Source organism: Triticum aestivum, chromosome 6B (genome assembly GCF_018294505.1).
Source record: "Triticum aestivum cultivar Chinese Spring chromosome 6B, IWGSC CS RefSeq v2.1, whole genome shotgun sequence".
Classification (NCBI taxonomy): Eukaryota; Viridiplantae; Streptophyta; class Magnoliopsida; order Poales; family Poaceae; genus Triticum; species Triticum aestivum.
In genome coordinates, this window is record NC_057810.1 from 26958844 (window position 1) to 26972932 (window position 14089).

Genomic DNA, 14089 nt, shown 5'->3' on the forward strand with positions numbered 1-14089 from the left:
ATGGATGTATCTCTTAACCCAATTACCCAACAGGCACAGGTTAACATCCTTGATATTTGGGATACACATTCCTCCATATTCTTTCCTCATGCAAACCAGATGCCAGTTTGCAAGGTGAAGTTTCCTATTCCCTTCAAAATCACTCCAAAGACAATGAGCAAGCTGGCTGTTAATCAGGTCCAGGGCCCATTTGGGGAATTTGAAGAAGGAGAGCAGGTAAACAGGGATGCTAGCCAGACAAGCCTTAATTAGAATCACTCTAGCAGCATAAGAGAGAAGCTTTCCTCTCCATCCAGCCATTCTTTTGAGGATTTTGTCGATAAGTGGCTGGATGTCCTCCCTTCTAAGTTTTTCATAGTGTAGGGGGATACCTAGATATTTGATAGGAAAGGTACCTACAGTACATTCTAATATATTTTTGAAAGAATCTACTTCTCGGTCAGTGAGCCCAATAGGGATAATCTCACTTTTAGAGTAATTGATCCTCATACCAGATACATTCTCAAAAAGCAGGTTAGGATATGTTTGAGGTTAGTAACCCTATCTTCAGAGTTGTCTACAAAGAGGATGGTGTCATCTGCATATTGTAGACATATGACCCCTCCAGGTATGGGATCAGAGCACAATCCACTCACTAAGCTATGAGAGGCTGCTTTAGCCAGCATCCTAGTCAAAACATCTATAACTAGGTTAAACAATAATGGGGAGAAGGGGTCTCCTTGTCTCAGCCCTTTGCCAGTAGTGAATAAATCACCTTCCACCCCATTAATTTTCACCCCAATTGATCCCATTTGGGTGATCTGCTTAATCTAGTTAATTCATTTAGAATCAAACCCTCTCTTTTCTAGAATCTCATAGAGAAAATCAAGGTTCACCTTGTCAAAGGCTTTCTCGTAGTCTAATTGATCACCAACCTAGCATTGCCAGTATGTACAGTGGAGTGCAGCACCTCATGTGCAGTCACCACACTTTCTAGAATGTACCTACCCTTAATGAAGGCAGATTGGTTACTGGAGGTGAGGAAATTCATCAACCTAGCTAATCTATTAGTTAAGACCTTGGTGAATACTTTAAAAATGCAGTTAAGCAAACTAATAGGCCTGAACTTCTTCAAGTTAGAAGCATCTTGTTCTTTAGGAACAAGGGTAATCATGGCAAAGTTAAGTCTATAGATGTCTAGGTCCCCCTCATAAAAATCCTTGAAGATGGCCATAATATCTGGTTTCAACACCTCCCAAAACTGTTGTAAGAAGACAAAGGAAAGCCCATCAGGGCCTGGAGCCCCATCTGAGTAGGATCTAAAAATGGCTTCCTTTACCTCATCTTCAGTAAAAGGGGCTTGAAGAAAGCTATTGTATTCTATTTTAACTTTTTCATCTTCAGAGAAAAAGACATCCCTCAACCTAAACCCATTTCTACTCTCTTTCTTAAAGAGATCTTTATAGAAGGAGGAGGCAATGTCTAGCATGTCCTTGGTCTCTGTGACAGTGCCATTAGGGCCATCAAGAGCATGTATCTATGTTTTCCTCCTCCTTTGATTAGCTACAACCTGAAAGTATTTAGTATTCCTATCTCCTTCAAGAATATCTTTATCCCTAGATCTTTGTTTGGCTTTCACTTCATCTTTAAGCCAAATATGGTGAAGCTCTTGCCTCACCATTTTCATCCTATCAATCTTAGAGGCAGATAACTGCTATTTTTCTGCTTTAACACCTAGGGCATCAAATTCAAGTGTGAGGTGGGCTTTATGCTTCCTAATCTCAGCTTCTATATTCATACTCCACCCTCTAGCAAACCTTCTAAATCTCCGAGCTTTCTCCTGGCAGTTCAAGCATGTCCTGGTGGATCCGAGGCAGTACGGTGTGTTGATGGAGAGCTTGTGTGCAGGTGGTAAGTATGATGGTGCTGTGCAGGTGCTCGATGAGCTTCTAGAGAAGGGCACACTGCTTAGCCCAAAGAGTCCAGTGATGGAAGCACCGGCTTATAATCCAGTGATTGAGTATCTGTGCGACAATGGGAATACCAACAAGGCCGAGACGTTCTTCAGGCAGCTGATGAAGAAAGGTGTGGATGACAAGTCTGCATTCAACAGTCTTATCCGTGGGCATGCAAAGGAAGGTGCGCTAGAGGCCGCAAAGGAGATTCTTGCCATTATGACACGCCGTGGCGTCCCTACTGACCCCCACTCGCACGCACTGCTTATTGATAGCTTCCTGAAGAAGAACGAGCCAGCTGATGCAAAGACGGCACTGGACAGCATGATGGAACATGGTCACTTACCAAGGCCAGCTCTGTTCCAGTCTGTCATGGCGGCACTTTTCAACGATGGCCGGGTTCAGACCGCAAGCAGGGTCATGAAGAGTATGATCGAGAAGGGGATTACCGAGAACATGGATATGGCACATAAGATCGTGGAGGCTCTCTTCATGAGGTGTCATGTGGAGGAGGCGATTGGTCGCGTCAATCTGATGGTGGAAAATGGCTGTATGCCTGATCTGGATAAGTTGCTAGCTGCCCTTTGCGAGAAGGACAAAGTGATGGAGGCACAAAAGCTGGCTGATTTTGCGTTGGACCGGGACTTTGAAGTTAGCTTCTCAACCTATGACAGAGTCCTGGAAGCCCTGTACACTGAGGAGAAGACATTGCCACCCTACTCCATGCTCTGCAAGATCAAGCACAAAGGAGGCGTTGTAGATCAGAAGGGTTGCGATGCTTTGATGGATAGCTTAAAAGCTGGAGGATACTCAAAGCAAGCTGACATTTTGTCTAGGATCTTGGTGGAGAATGGATCATCAATATCCAAGAGGGGCAAGAAGTCTGCCATGGGTGCATAGGGAGGTTTCTGGGTTCATGGAGAGGTCCTATTTTCCTTTCTGAACTGAAGAAAACAGTGGTTTGTTTGTTTTATTAATGCTTGTTGTCCCATCTGTCAGATTGGGATTTTCATCCCAGGAGACAAGAAGAATAGGTAAATTTACCTTTCTCACGAAACCCCTGATTTAATCATGTGCCATTTTCTTAGAAAAGAAACATGTTTAATAATTGAGGCAGATGTACTTGTTATGAATTTAGTTCAGAAATTACATCTATGACATGCTTGGAACTGTTTATCTCCGATCACGCTAAGAACTGCTCCGAGAAACACAGTGGTTGCCTCCCTGAATGCCTTCTCCTGTTCAGGAGCAATCGTTCCCGTGGACACACCGGTGACCCATAACACGTTCATAGTCGTGAGCCATAAAGTGGTCTTCTCTGCCAACGCTTCAAATACGTACCGGTAAACTTATCCGGTTTCAGTGCTGCGGCAAAGCCACTTGCCGAAAAATTCCTAGACATAATAGGTTTTTGGATTGCTAAGTAAATAGGCAATTTTTCGACTAATTTAATCCATAAGTAGATAACTAGCATGGCATTGACAGAACGAACAACATACTGGTACTGGTCTAAACAATCACGTACTATGCAAACAGTAGACAAATCTACACATGATGCTAGCACTACTAATACAAAAATTATCAGGAGAGGGATAAATGCGTTATACCCTCCAGTAGGCCATGCAGAAGCCACCGGGACGGTGGCAGCAGCGTCCTCGGTGGCCTTCTTGTCGGCCTCGGTCTTCTCGGCGGCGGCACGTTCGGCGTCGCTGGACATGGTGATGACGGAGACAACGCGGACGTAGAGGAAGTAGTGGATCAAAGGAGAGCAGTTGCGTAGTCGCTTCCCAAAAACCTATTCGTCTCTCTCCCGTACAGGAACCAGAGAGACGGGGTTTCGGAGACCTACTCTCCCGTCGACCGTGTACGTGACGGACGAGATGGAGTCACCGGCGGCAGCAGCAGCAAAGGAACGACGGTGGGCGGTTCGCGTGGAGAAGATGTGATCTAATCGTGGCGGCTAGGGTTTGGGGACACCGCACACTTATATAGACGCAGCCGCATGGAGAGACGTGGGCTCGACCCACGTCCGAGTCCGTGACAGCCCACGATCCGACGTCTCAGATCGTGGTCCTGCTGTCAGAAACTCTCCGTTAGTGACTGGCAAAAATAAGCGCATAGGTGTGAGCTTGGCTCGGCTCATTCCCGCAACCCGCGGCGCGTCGTGACCAGGCGTGGCATGGCGTGGCGTGGTGAGGCGGGCGGTGGAGGAGGAGCGCGCGAGGGCCTCTTCTCTTCTCAATCTCCAATAGCATGTAGAAGAGCCACCCTTATAAGGAGGTCCAACTCCTCTTCCACTTCCAGCGTGGGACTAAACTTCCCACCTCCACCTAGTGCCAATAACCCACATGGGCCCTTAGAGATTTTTCTTAAATTGCTATATGGGCTTAAGGGCCGTCTCAAATTTCAGCAGAAACACCCCCCCCCCCGGCACCACCATTTTCATTGAAAACGCGAAACCAGGTATACAGCGATCAGCCTTCTGTCAAAGGTTCCAAGAAACTAAACCAAACTCAAACCTCTAGCCGTCAGGCAAAAAAAAGGTAAAGGAGCCAAAACGCTTGCAGGGGGCTGTAAAGTGCAACTTATTACAAGCCTTACAAGTTCTAGATAGAAACTAAGGTGCTCACATCAAAATAGAACATGAGTTTTTCCAGCTGAGAAGTCCATCTTCAACCGCCCATTGCTGCAGTGCCAGTTTCTTCTTCCTCGCCTGGTTTGCGCATCCCCACTTGGTTTTCTTGAAGGGTTGCACTGGGGTCAGCGATAGTTCCAGCGGAGTGACAGGGCTTAGTAGCGATGAGTGTTTGCAGTTCTTCTCAGGGCTGTTCGGCGGTGTGTAGTGATCAGGCGGAAGCAAAACCCCAAACCTCTTCTCCTATCCCAGTGACATTTTGGAGAGTGAGTCTAGGCTTAGGATACCTGCAGTATCATTGCCATCTATCACCCCACAGTCAGCAGGAAAGGGGAGGTGAGGATCACTATCACTTTTTGAGAAACCATCTTCAACTCTTCCAAGGGAGATTCTTTGAACAGGATCATCCACTTCTTGAGAGTCAAATGAATCTGCCACCATATCTGTTTGAGGTCAGACCACAACACATTATTGAAAACCATAGAATTTCTAAACTTCCAGATGCACCACATAACACAGGCACAAACAGAGTTTTTTATGGGCTGGCCAGAATCTAGCAATGGATAGGTAGTTGCTACCTACATCATGAGAAAGAATTCTAGACATTTCACTCCATATTTGTTTAGCAACCACACAGCTAAAGAACAGGTGATCTATGGATTCCTGTTCCTTGCAAAAATCACATTCAGGTGGTTTAGTAATCCCTCTCTTTAACAAGTTGTCTTTGGTCATTAACTTGTTATGGGACAAGAGCCACAAAAACACTTGTACCCTGGGTGGGACCACTATAGTCCAAACAGAAGGTATATATATACAGGTTGCACTCCTCTGAAGTTAATAATATTGTGAAGGGAGCTAGTAGAGTAGACCCCTTTGCTCTCGTATTGCCAAATTAGAGAATCTTCCTCCTCAGTCAGCACACAGTTCTTGATGATCTGCTCAAGGCAGTACCAATTCTCCATCATGGCATCTGAGAAAACCCTCCTAAATGATAATTTGATATTAATCCCATCCCAAGCATCTGCCACAGTCACCCCCTGCTGGTGGCAGATAGTGTATAGGGGCAAGAACTGGACTGACAGTGGGGATGTGCCAAACCAGATGTCTTCCCAAAGTCTAGTCTTCTTACCATTACCTATTTTCCATCTATAACCAAACTTCAGGGCTCTAGCAGCCCACATCACACCTTGCCAAAATTTGGACGTGTTCTGGGGGTTGGAGGCAAAAATGTTTGGGCTCCTCCTAATATATTTAGAATCTACTATTTGTATCCAGATCTTGCCCTCATCATGGATGTATCTCTTAACCCAATTACCCAACAGGCACAGGTTAACATCCTTGATATTTGGGATACACATTCCTCCATATTCTTTCCTCATGCAAACCAGATGCCAGTTTGCAAGGTGAAGTTTCCTATTCCCTTCAAAATCACTCCAAAGACAATGAGCAAGCTGGCTGTTAATCAGGTCCAGGGCCCATTTGGGGAATTTGAAGAAGGAGAGCAGGTAAACAGGGATGCTAGCCAGACAAGCCTTAATTAGAATCACTCTAGCAGCATAAGAGAGAAGCTTTCCTCTCCATCCAGCCATTCTTTTGAGGATTTTGTCGATAAGTGGCTGGATGTCCTCCCTTCTAAGTTTTTCATAGTGTAGGGGGATACCTAGATATTTGATAGGAAAGGTACCTACAGTACATTCTAATATATTTTTGAAAGAATCTACTTCTCGGTCAGTGAGCCCAATAGGGATAATCTCACTTTTAGAGTAATTGATCCTCATACCAGATACATTCTCAAAAAGCAGGTTAGGATATGTTTGAGGTTAGTAACCCTATCTTCAGAGTTGTCTACAAAGAGGATGGTGTCATCTGCATATTGTAGACATATGACCCCTCCAGGTATGGGATCAGAGCACAATCCACTCACTAAGCTATGAGAGGCTGCTTTAGCCAGCATCCTAGTCAAAACATCTATAACTAGGTTAAACAATAATGGGGAGAAGGGGTCTCCTTGTCTCAGCCCTTTGCCAGTAGTGAATAAATCACCTTCCACCCCATTAATTTTCACCCCAATTGATCCCATTTGGGTGATCTGCTTAATCTAGTTAATTCATTTAGAATCAAACCCTCTCTTTTCTAGAATCTCATAGAGAAAATCAAGGTTCACCTTGTCAAAGGCTTTCTCGTAGTCTAATTGATCACCAACCTAGCATTGCCAGTATGTACAGTGGAGTGCAGCACCTCATGTGCAGTCACCACACTTTCTAGAATGTACCTACCCTTAATGAAGGCAGATTGGTTACTGGAGGTGAGGAAATTCATCAACCTAGCTAATCTATTAGTTAAGACCTTGGTGAATACTTTAAAAATGCAGTTAAGCAAACTAATAGGCCTGAACTTCTTCAAGTTAGAAGCATCTTGTTCTTTAGGAACAAGGGTAATCATGGCAAAGTTAAGTCTATAGATGTCTAGGTCCCCCTCATAAAAATCCTTGAAGATGGCCATAATATCTGGTTTCAACACCTCCCAAAACTGTTGTAAGAAGACAAAGGAAAGCCCATCAGGGCCTGGAGCCCCATCTGAGTAGGATCTAAAAATGGCTTCCTTTACCTCATCTTCAGTAAAAGGGGCTTGAAGAAAGCTATTGTATTCTATTTTAACTTTTTCATCTTCAGAGAAAAAGACATCCCTCAACCTAAACCCATTTCTACTCTCTTTCTTAAAGAGATCTTTATAGAAGGAGGAGGCAATGTCTAGCATGTCCTTGGTCTCTGTGACAGTGCCATTAGGGCCATCAAGAGCATGTATCTATGTTTTCCTCCTCCTTTGATTAGCTACAACCTGAAAGTATTTAGTATTCCTATCTCCTTCAAGAATATCTTTATCCCTAGATCTTTGTTTGGCTTTCACTTCATCTTTAAGCCAAATATGGTGAAGCTCTTGCCTCACCATTTTCATCCTATCAATCTTAGAGGCAGATAACTGCTATTTTTCTGCTTTAACACCTAGGGCATCAAATTCAAGTGTGAGGTGGGCTTTATGCTTCCTAATCTCAGCTTCTATATTCATACTCCACCCTCTAGCAAACCTTCTAAATCTCTGAGCTTTCTCCTGCCAGATCTCTATAGCTTTTTCCTTCTTGACAGGAGCTGTCCAGTTCTTGATGACCAAATCCCTAAACTCTTCCCTCAGCAGCCACCACTTTTCAAATTTGAAACTGGTGGGTTTAGGGGGACTACTCAGCCCAGAGTCCCACAGCAAAGGGGTGTGGTCACTCCCAATCCTGGGGAGAGCCTGGGAGCTGCCTAGTGGGAACAAGGCATCAAAATCTGTGGTACAGAAGATTTTGTCAATGGTGGACATAACCAATTTTTTTTGGTTATTAGCCCATGTGAATCTTCTACCAGACATCTTAATTTCTAATAGGCTCCATATCTCTACCCAAGCATTAAACTTATCACTCCAATGATGGTTGATATTGCCATTACTCTTATCCTTTTGGTACCTGACTAGGTTAAGGTCTCCACCTATGAGGGTAGGCAGATGTTCTATGAACAAGCTGTGAAGCTCTGAAATGAAATCATCTTTACCTTCCTCATAGGGTGATCCATAAACACCAATTACTCTACATTTGGTCTTACTAGTTTTAATTGTAAGTGTGCAGGAGACAGAGTATTTGAGAGAGAGCCAACTATTAATCTCAAAGATGTCTTCATCCACCACATCAAGATGCCACCAGTAGAGCCTTCTGCAGGTAGATGGTGCCACCCAAAGTTCCTATTGAAACTAATACGTTTCAAGAATGAGGAAGAAAACATCTCTTTCTTAGTTTCTTGGAAAGCTAAGATACCAGGTTTGACTTTATTGAGAACATCTTCTATGCATGATTTCCTACCTGGGGCAGTGATACGTCTCCAACGTATCTATAATTTTTGATTGTTCCATGCTATTATATTACCCTTTTTGGATGTTTATGGGCTTTATTTTACACATTTATATCATTTTTGGGACTAACCTACTAACCGGAGGCCCAACCCATATTGCTGTTTTTTTGCCTATTTCAGTATTTCGAAGAAAAGGAATATCAAACGGAGTCCAAACGGAATGAAACCTTCGGGAGCGTTATTTTTGGAACAAATCTGATCCGGAGAGCCTGGAGTGCAAGTCAAGAAAGCTCCGAGGGCCCCACGAGATAGGAGGGTGCGCCCCCCTAGGTGCGCGCCCCCTGTCTCGTGGGCCCCTCGGGCGTCCACCGACGTACTTCTTCCTCCTATATATGTCCACAGACCCCGAAAACATCCAGGAGCACCAGGAAACACAATTTCCACTGCCGTAACGTTCTGTATCCGCGAGATCCCATCTTGGAGCCTTCGCCGGCACTCTGCTGGAGGGGGAATCAACCACGGAGGGCTTCTACATCAACACCATAGCCTCTCCGATGAGTTGTGAGTAGTTTACCACAGACCTACGGGTCCATAGTTATTATCTAGATGTCTTCTTCTCTCTTTTTGGATCTCAATACAATGTTCCCCCCTCTCTTGTGGAGATCTATTCGATGTAATCTCTTTTTGGGGTGTGTTTGTCGAGATCCGATGAATTGTGGGTTTATGATCAAGTTTATCTATGAATAATATTGGAATCTTCTCTGAATTCTTTTATGTATGATTGAGTTATCTTTGCAAGTCTCTTCGAATTATCAGTTTGGTTTGGCCTACTAGATTGATCTTTCTTGCCATGGGAGAAGTGTTTAGCTTTGGGTTCAATCTTGTCGTGTTCTTACCCAGTGATAGAAAGGGTTGCAAGACACGTATTGTATTGTTGCCATCGAGGATAACAAGATGGGGTTTATATCATATTGCATGAGTTTATCCCTCTACATCATGTCATCTTGCTTAATGCGTTGCTCTGTTCTTATGAACTTAATACTCTAGATGCATGCTGGATAGCGGTCGATGTGTGGAGTAATAGTAGTAGATGCAGGCAGGAGTCGGTCTACTCGTTATGGACGTGATGCCTATATACATGATCATGCCTAGATAACGTCATAATTATTCTCTTTTCTATCAATTGCTCGACAGTAATTTGTTCACCCACCGTAATACTTATGCTCTCGAGAGAAGCCTCTAGTGAAACCTATGGCCCCCGGGTCTACCTCTTATCATATTTGCTTTCAATCTACTTTTATTTGCATCTTTACTTTTCTGCATCTATATTACAAAATACCAAAAATATATTTATCTTATCATACTATCTCTATCAGATCTCACTTTCGTAAGTGACCGTGAAGTGATTGACAACCCCTTTATTGCATTGGTTGCGAGTTCTCAGTTTGTTTGTGTAGGTGCGTGGGACTTTTGAGGAGCCTCCTACTGGATTGATACCTTGGTTCTCAAAACTAAGGGAAATACTTACGCTACACTTTGCTGCATCACCCTCTCCTCTTCTGGGAAAACCAACGCTAGCTCAAGACGTAGCAAGAAGGATTTCTGGCGCTGTTGCCGGGGAGGTGTTCGCTCAAGTCAAGACATACCAAGTACCCATCACAAACCCATCTCCCTCGCATTTACATTATTTGCCTCTCTTTTTCCTCTCCCCCCACTTCACCTTTGCCGTTTTATTCACCCTCTCTTTCCCAATCTCCTCCTCTCTTCCCGCTTGCCATTTTTCTGTTTGCTTGTGTGTTGGATTACTTGTTGCCATGGCACAAGATAATACCAAGTTGTGCGACTTCTCGAATACCAATAATAATGATTTCCTTAGTACTCCGATTGCTCCTCTTAATGATGTTGAGTCTTGTGAAATCAATGCTGCTTTGCTGAATCTTGTTATGAAAGATCAATTTGCCGGCCTTCCTAGTGAAGATGCCGCTACTCATCTAAACAATTTTGTTGATTTGTGTGAACGGATAACAATATTGTCAAATTGAAGTTATTTCCGTTTTCACTTAGAGATCATGCTAAAATTTGGTTTTCGTCTTTGCCTAAAAATAGTATTGATTCTTGGAACAAGTGCAAAGATGCTTTTATCTCTAAGTATTTTCCTCCCGCTAAGATCATCACTCTTAGGAACGATATTATGAATTTTAAACAACTTGATCATGAGCATGTTGCCCAATCTTGGGAAAGAATGAAATTGATGCTTCGCAATTGCCCTACTCATGGTTTGAATTTATGGATGATCATACAAAATTTTTATGCCAGTTTGAACTTTGCCTCTAGAAATCTCTTAGATTCGGCCGCGGGAGGCACGTTTATGGAAATCACATTAGGAGATGCTTCAAAATTGCTTGATAATATTATGGCTAATTATTCTCAATGGCACATCGAAAGATCTTCTAGTAATAAAGTGCATGCTATAGAAGAAATCAATGTTTTGAGTGGAAAGATGGATGAACTTATGATGATGTTTGCTACTAAAAATACTCCTATTGATCCTAATGATATGCCTTTGTCTTCCTTGATTGAGAATAATAATGAATCTATGGATGTGAATTTTGTTGGTAGGAATAATTTTGGAAACAATGCTTATAGAGGAAATTTTAATGCTAGACCGTTCCCTAGTAATCCCTCTAATAATTATGGAAATTCCTACAATAATTCTTATGGTAATTTTAATAAGATGCCCTCTGATTTTGAGAATAGTGTGACAGAATTTATGATTTCTCAAAAGAATTTTAATGCTTTGCTTGAAGAAAAATTGCTCAAAGTTGATGATTTGGCTAGGAACGTTGATAGACTTTCGCTTGATGTTAATTCTCTTAAACTTGGATCTTCTTCTCCTAAGCATGATATCAATGAGTCTCTCAAAGTAATGAGAATCTTCATTGACGAATGCAAGGAAAGAACCGCTAGATTGCGTGCTAAAAAAGAAAGCTTTATAAAAGCGTGTTCTTCTAGTCTCCATGAAAATAATGATGAAGATCTTAAAGTTATTGATGGGTCTCTGATTAGATCTATGTTTTGCAATATGAATTTTGATGATTATGGGAGTGATGATGAATCAACTTTGCCTAGAAGGCGTCCCAAAAATTCGGAATCTTTAGATCGTGATGTTAGATTTGGTAAAAGAGAGATTGGAGAATCTTCAACTTCTAATATTGAACCTACTATCTCGGATTTCAAGGAATTTGATTATGATAATTTCTCTTTAAAATATTGTATTTCCTTGTTGCAATCCGTTGTTAATTCTCCTCATGCTTATAGTCAAAATAAAGCTTTTACCAAACATATCGTTGATGCCTTGTTGAAATCTTATGATGAAAAACTGAATTTGGAAGTTTCTATACCTAGAAAACTTAATGATGAGTGGGAACCTACTATAAAGATTAGAATTAAATATTATGAGTGTTTTGCTTTGTGTGATTTGGGTGCTAGTGTTTCCACGATTCCGAAAACTTTATGTGATATTCTAGGTTTCCATGATCTTGATGATTGCTCTTTAAATTTGCACCTGGCGGATTCCACCATTAAAAAGCCTATGGGAAGGATCAATGATGTTCTTATTGTTGCTAATAGAAATTTGGTGCCCGTAGATTTTATCGTTCTTGATATAGATTGCAATCTTTCTTGCCCTATTATTCTTGGTAGACCTTTCCTTAGAACGATTGGTGCGATTATTGATATGAAGGAAGGGAACATTAGATTCCAATTTCCTTTAAAGAAAGACATGGAGCAGTTTCCAAGAAAGAGAGTCAAATTACCTTATGAATTTATCATGCGTGCTACTTATGAATCAAGTGCCAAAGATGGCACTAGTTAGATCTATCCTTGCTTTTATGCCTAGCTAGGGGCGTTAACGATAGCGCTAGTTGGGAGGCAACCCAATTTTTCTATATGTTATTTGCTTTTGTTCCTGTTTAGTAATAAATCTTGCATCTACTCTGTGTTTAGATGTGTTTTTATCTTTTTTTAGTGTTTGTGCCAAGTAGAACCTATAGGATAAGCTACGATGATAGTTGATTTGATTCTGCTGAAAAACAGAAACTTTGCGCTCACGAGAAAAAATTCAATAAATCACAGGAACGTGATTTTGCCTTTATTATTTTTGCTGCTGATCAATAGACAAATTTTCCAGTACGTCCTATTTTGGTAGGATTTTTAGAGTTCCATAAGTTTGCGTTAGTTACAGATTGCTACAGACTGTTCTGTTTTTGACGGATTCTGTTTTTCGTGTGTTGTTTGCTTATTTCAATGCATCTATGGCTAATAAATTAGTTTATAAACCATAAGGAAGTTGGAATACAGTAGGTTTAACACCAAAATAAATAAAGAATGAGTTCATGGCAGTAACTTATGTGATGGTTTTGTTTTCTTTCACTAACGGAGCTTATAAGATTTCCCGTTGAGTTTTGTGTTGTGAAGTTTTCAAGTTTTGGGTAAAGCTTTTATGGACTATGGAATAAAGGGTGGCAAGAGCCTAAGCTTGGGGTTGTCCATGGCAACCCAAGATATTGAAGAGTAGCCAAAAGCCTAAGCTTGGGGATGCCCCGGGAAGGCATCCCCTCTTTCGTCTTCGTTCATTGGTAACTTTACTTGGAGCTATATTTTTATTCGCCACATGATATGTGTTTTGCTTGGAGCTTCGTGTATTATATTAGTATTTGCTTGTTAGTTTACCACAATCATCCTTTCTGTACACACCTTTTGGGAGAAGCCTATTTGATTATAATTTGCTAGAATACTCTATGTGCTTCACTTATATCTTTTGAGCTTGATAGTTTTTGCTCTAGTGCTTCACTTATATCTTTTAGAGCATGGTGGTATCTTAATTTTGAAGAAATTGCTAGTCTCTCATGCTTAACTTATATTATTTTGAGAGTCTTTTAGAACAGCATGGTATTTGCTATTATCATAAAGTTGGTCCTAGAATGATGATCATCCAAGTTGGGTATAATAAAAACTATCATAGGAAGTGAATTGGATGCTATGATCAACTTGATACTTGATAATTGTTTTGAGATATGGAGGTAGTGATATTAAATTCATGCTAGTTGGGTGATTATGAATTTAAAGAATGCTTGTGTTGAAGTTAGTAAGTCCCGTAGCATGCACGTATGGTTAAAGTTGTGTAACAAATTTGAAACATGAAGTGTACCTGGCTTGGCATCCTTATGAGTGGCGGTCGGGGACGAGCGGTGGTCTTTTCCTACCAATCTATCCCCCTAGGAGCATGTGCATAGTACTTGATTTTTAATGACTTCTAAATTTTTGCAATAAGTATATGAGTTCTTTTGACTAATGTTGAGTCCATGGATTATACGCACTTTTACCTTTCCACCATTGCTAGCCTCTTCGGTACCGTGCATTGCCCTTTCTCACCTTGAGAGTTGGTGCAAACTTCGCCGGTGCATCCAAACCCCGTGATACGGTACGCTCTATCACACATAAACCTTCCTATATCTTCCTCGAAACAGCCACCATACCTACCTATCATGGCATTTCCATAGCCATTCCGAGATATATTGCCATGCAACTTTCCACCGTTCCATTTATCATCATCATGACATACATTACTTTTGTCATAT

At 41.7% G+C, this 14089-nt stretch overlaps 1 protein-coding gene across 1 annotated transcript; it reads left to right on the forward strand.

Moving 5' to 3' along the window:
• LOC123138684 (pentatricopeptide repeat-containing protein At2g37230-like) lies at positions 1 to 3103 on the forward strand. Its single transcript, XM_044558611.1, has 3 exons — positions 1 to 216; positions 514 to 530; positions 1718 to 3103. Exons 1-3 carry the CDS (start codon positions 1 to 3, stop codon positions 2832 to 2834), a joined length of 1350 nt encoding a protein of 449 aa, XP_044414546.1. The 3' UTR covers positions 2835 to 3103.
• The last annotated feature ends 10986 nt before the right edge of the window (positions 3104 to 14089 follow it).

Bases quoted from the DNA above. Each gene is read 5' to 3' on its own strand.
- LOC123138684 (XM_044558611.1), top strand. From the start codon at position 1: ATGGATGTATCTCTTAACCCAATTACCCAACAGGCACAGGTTAACATC.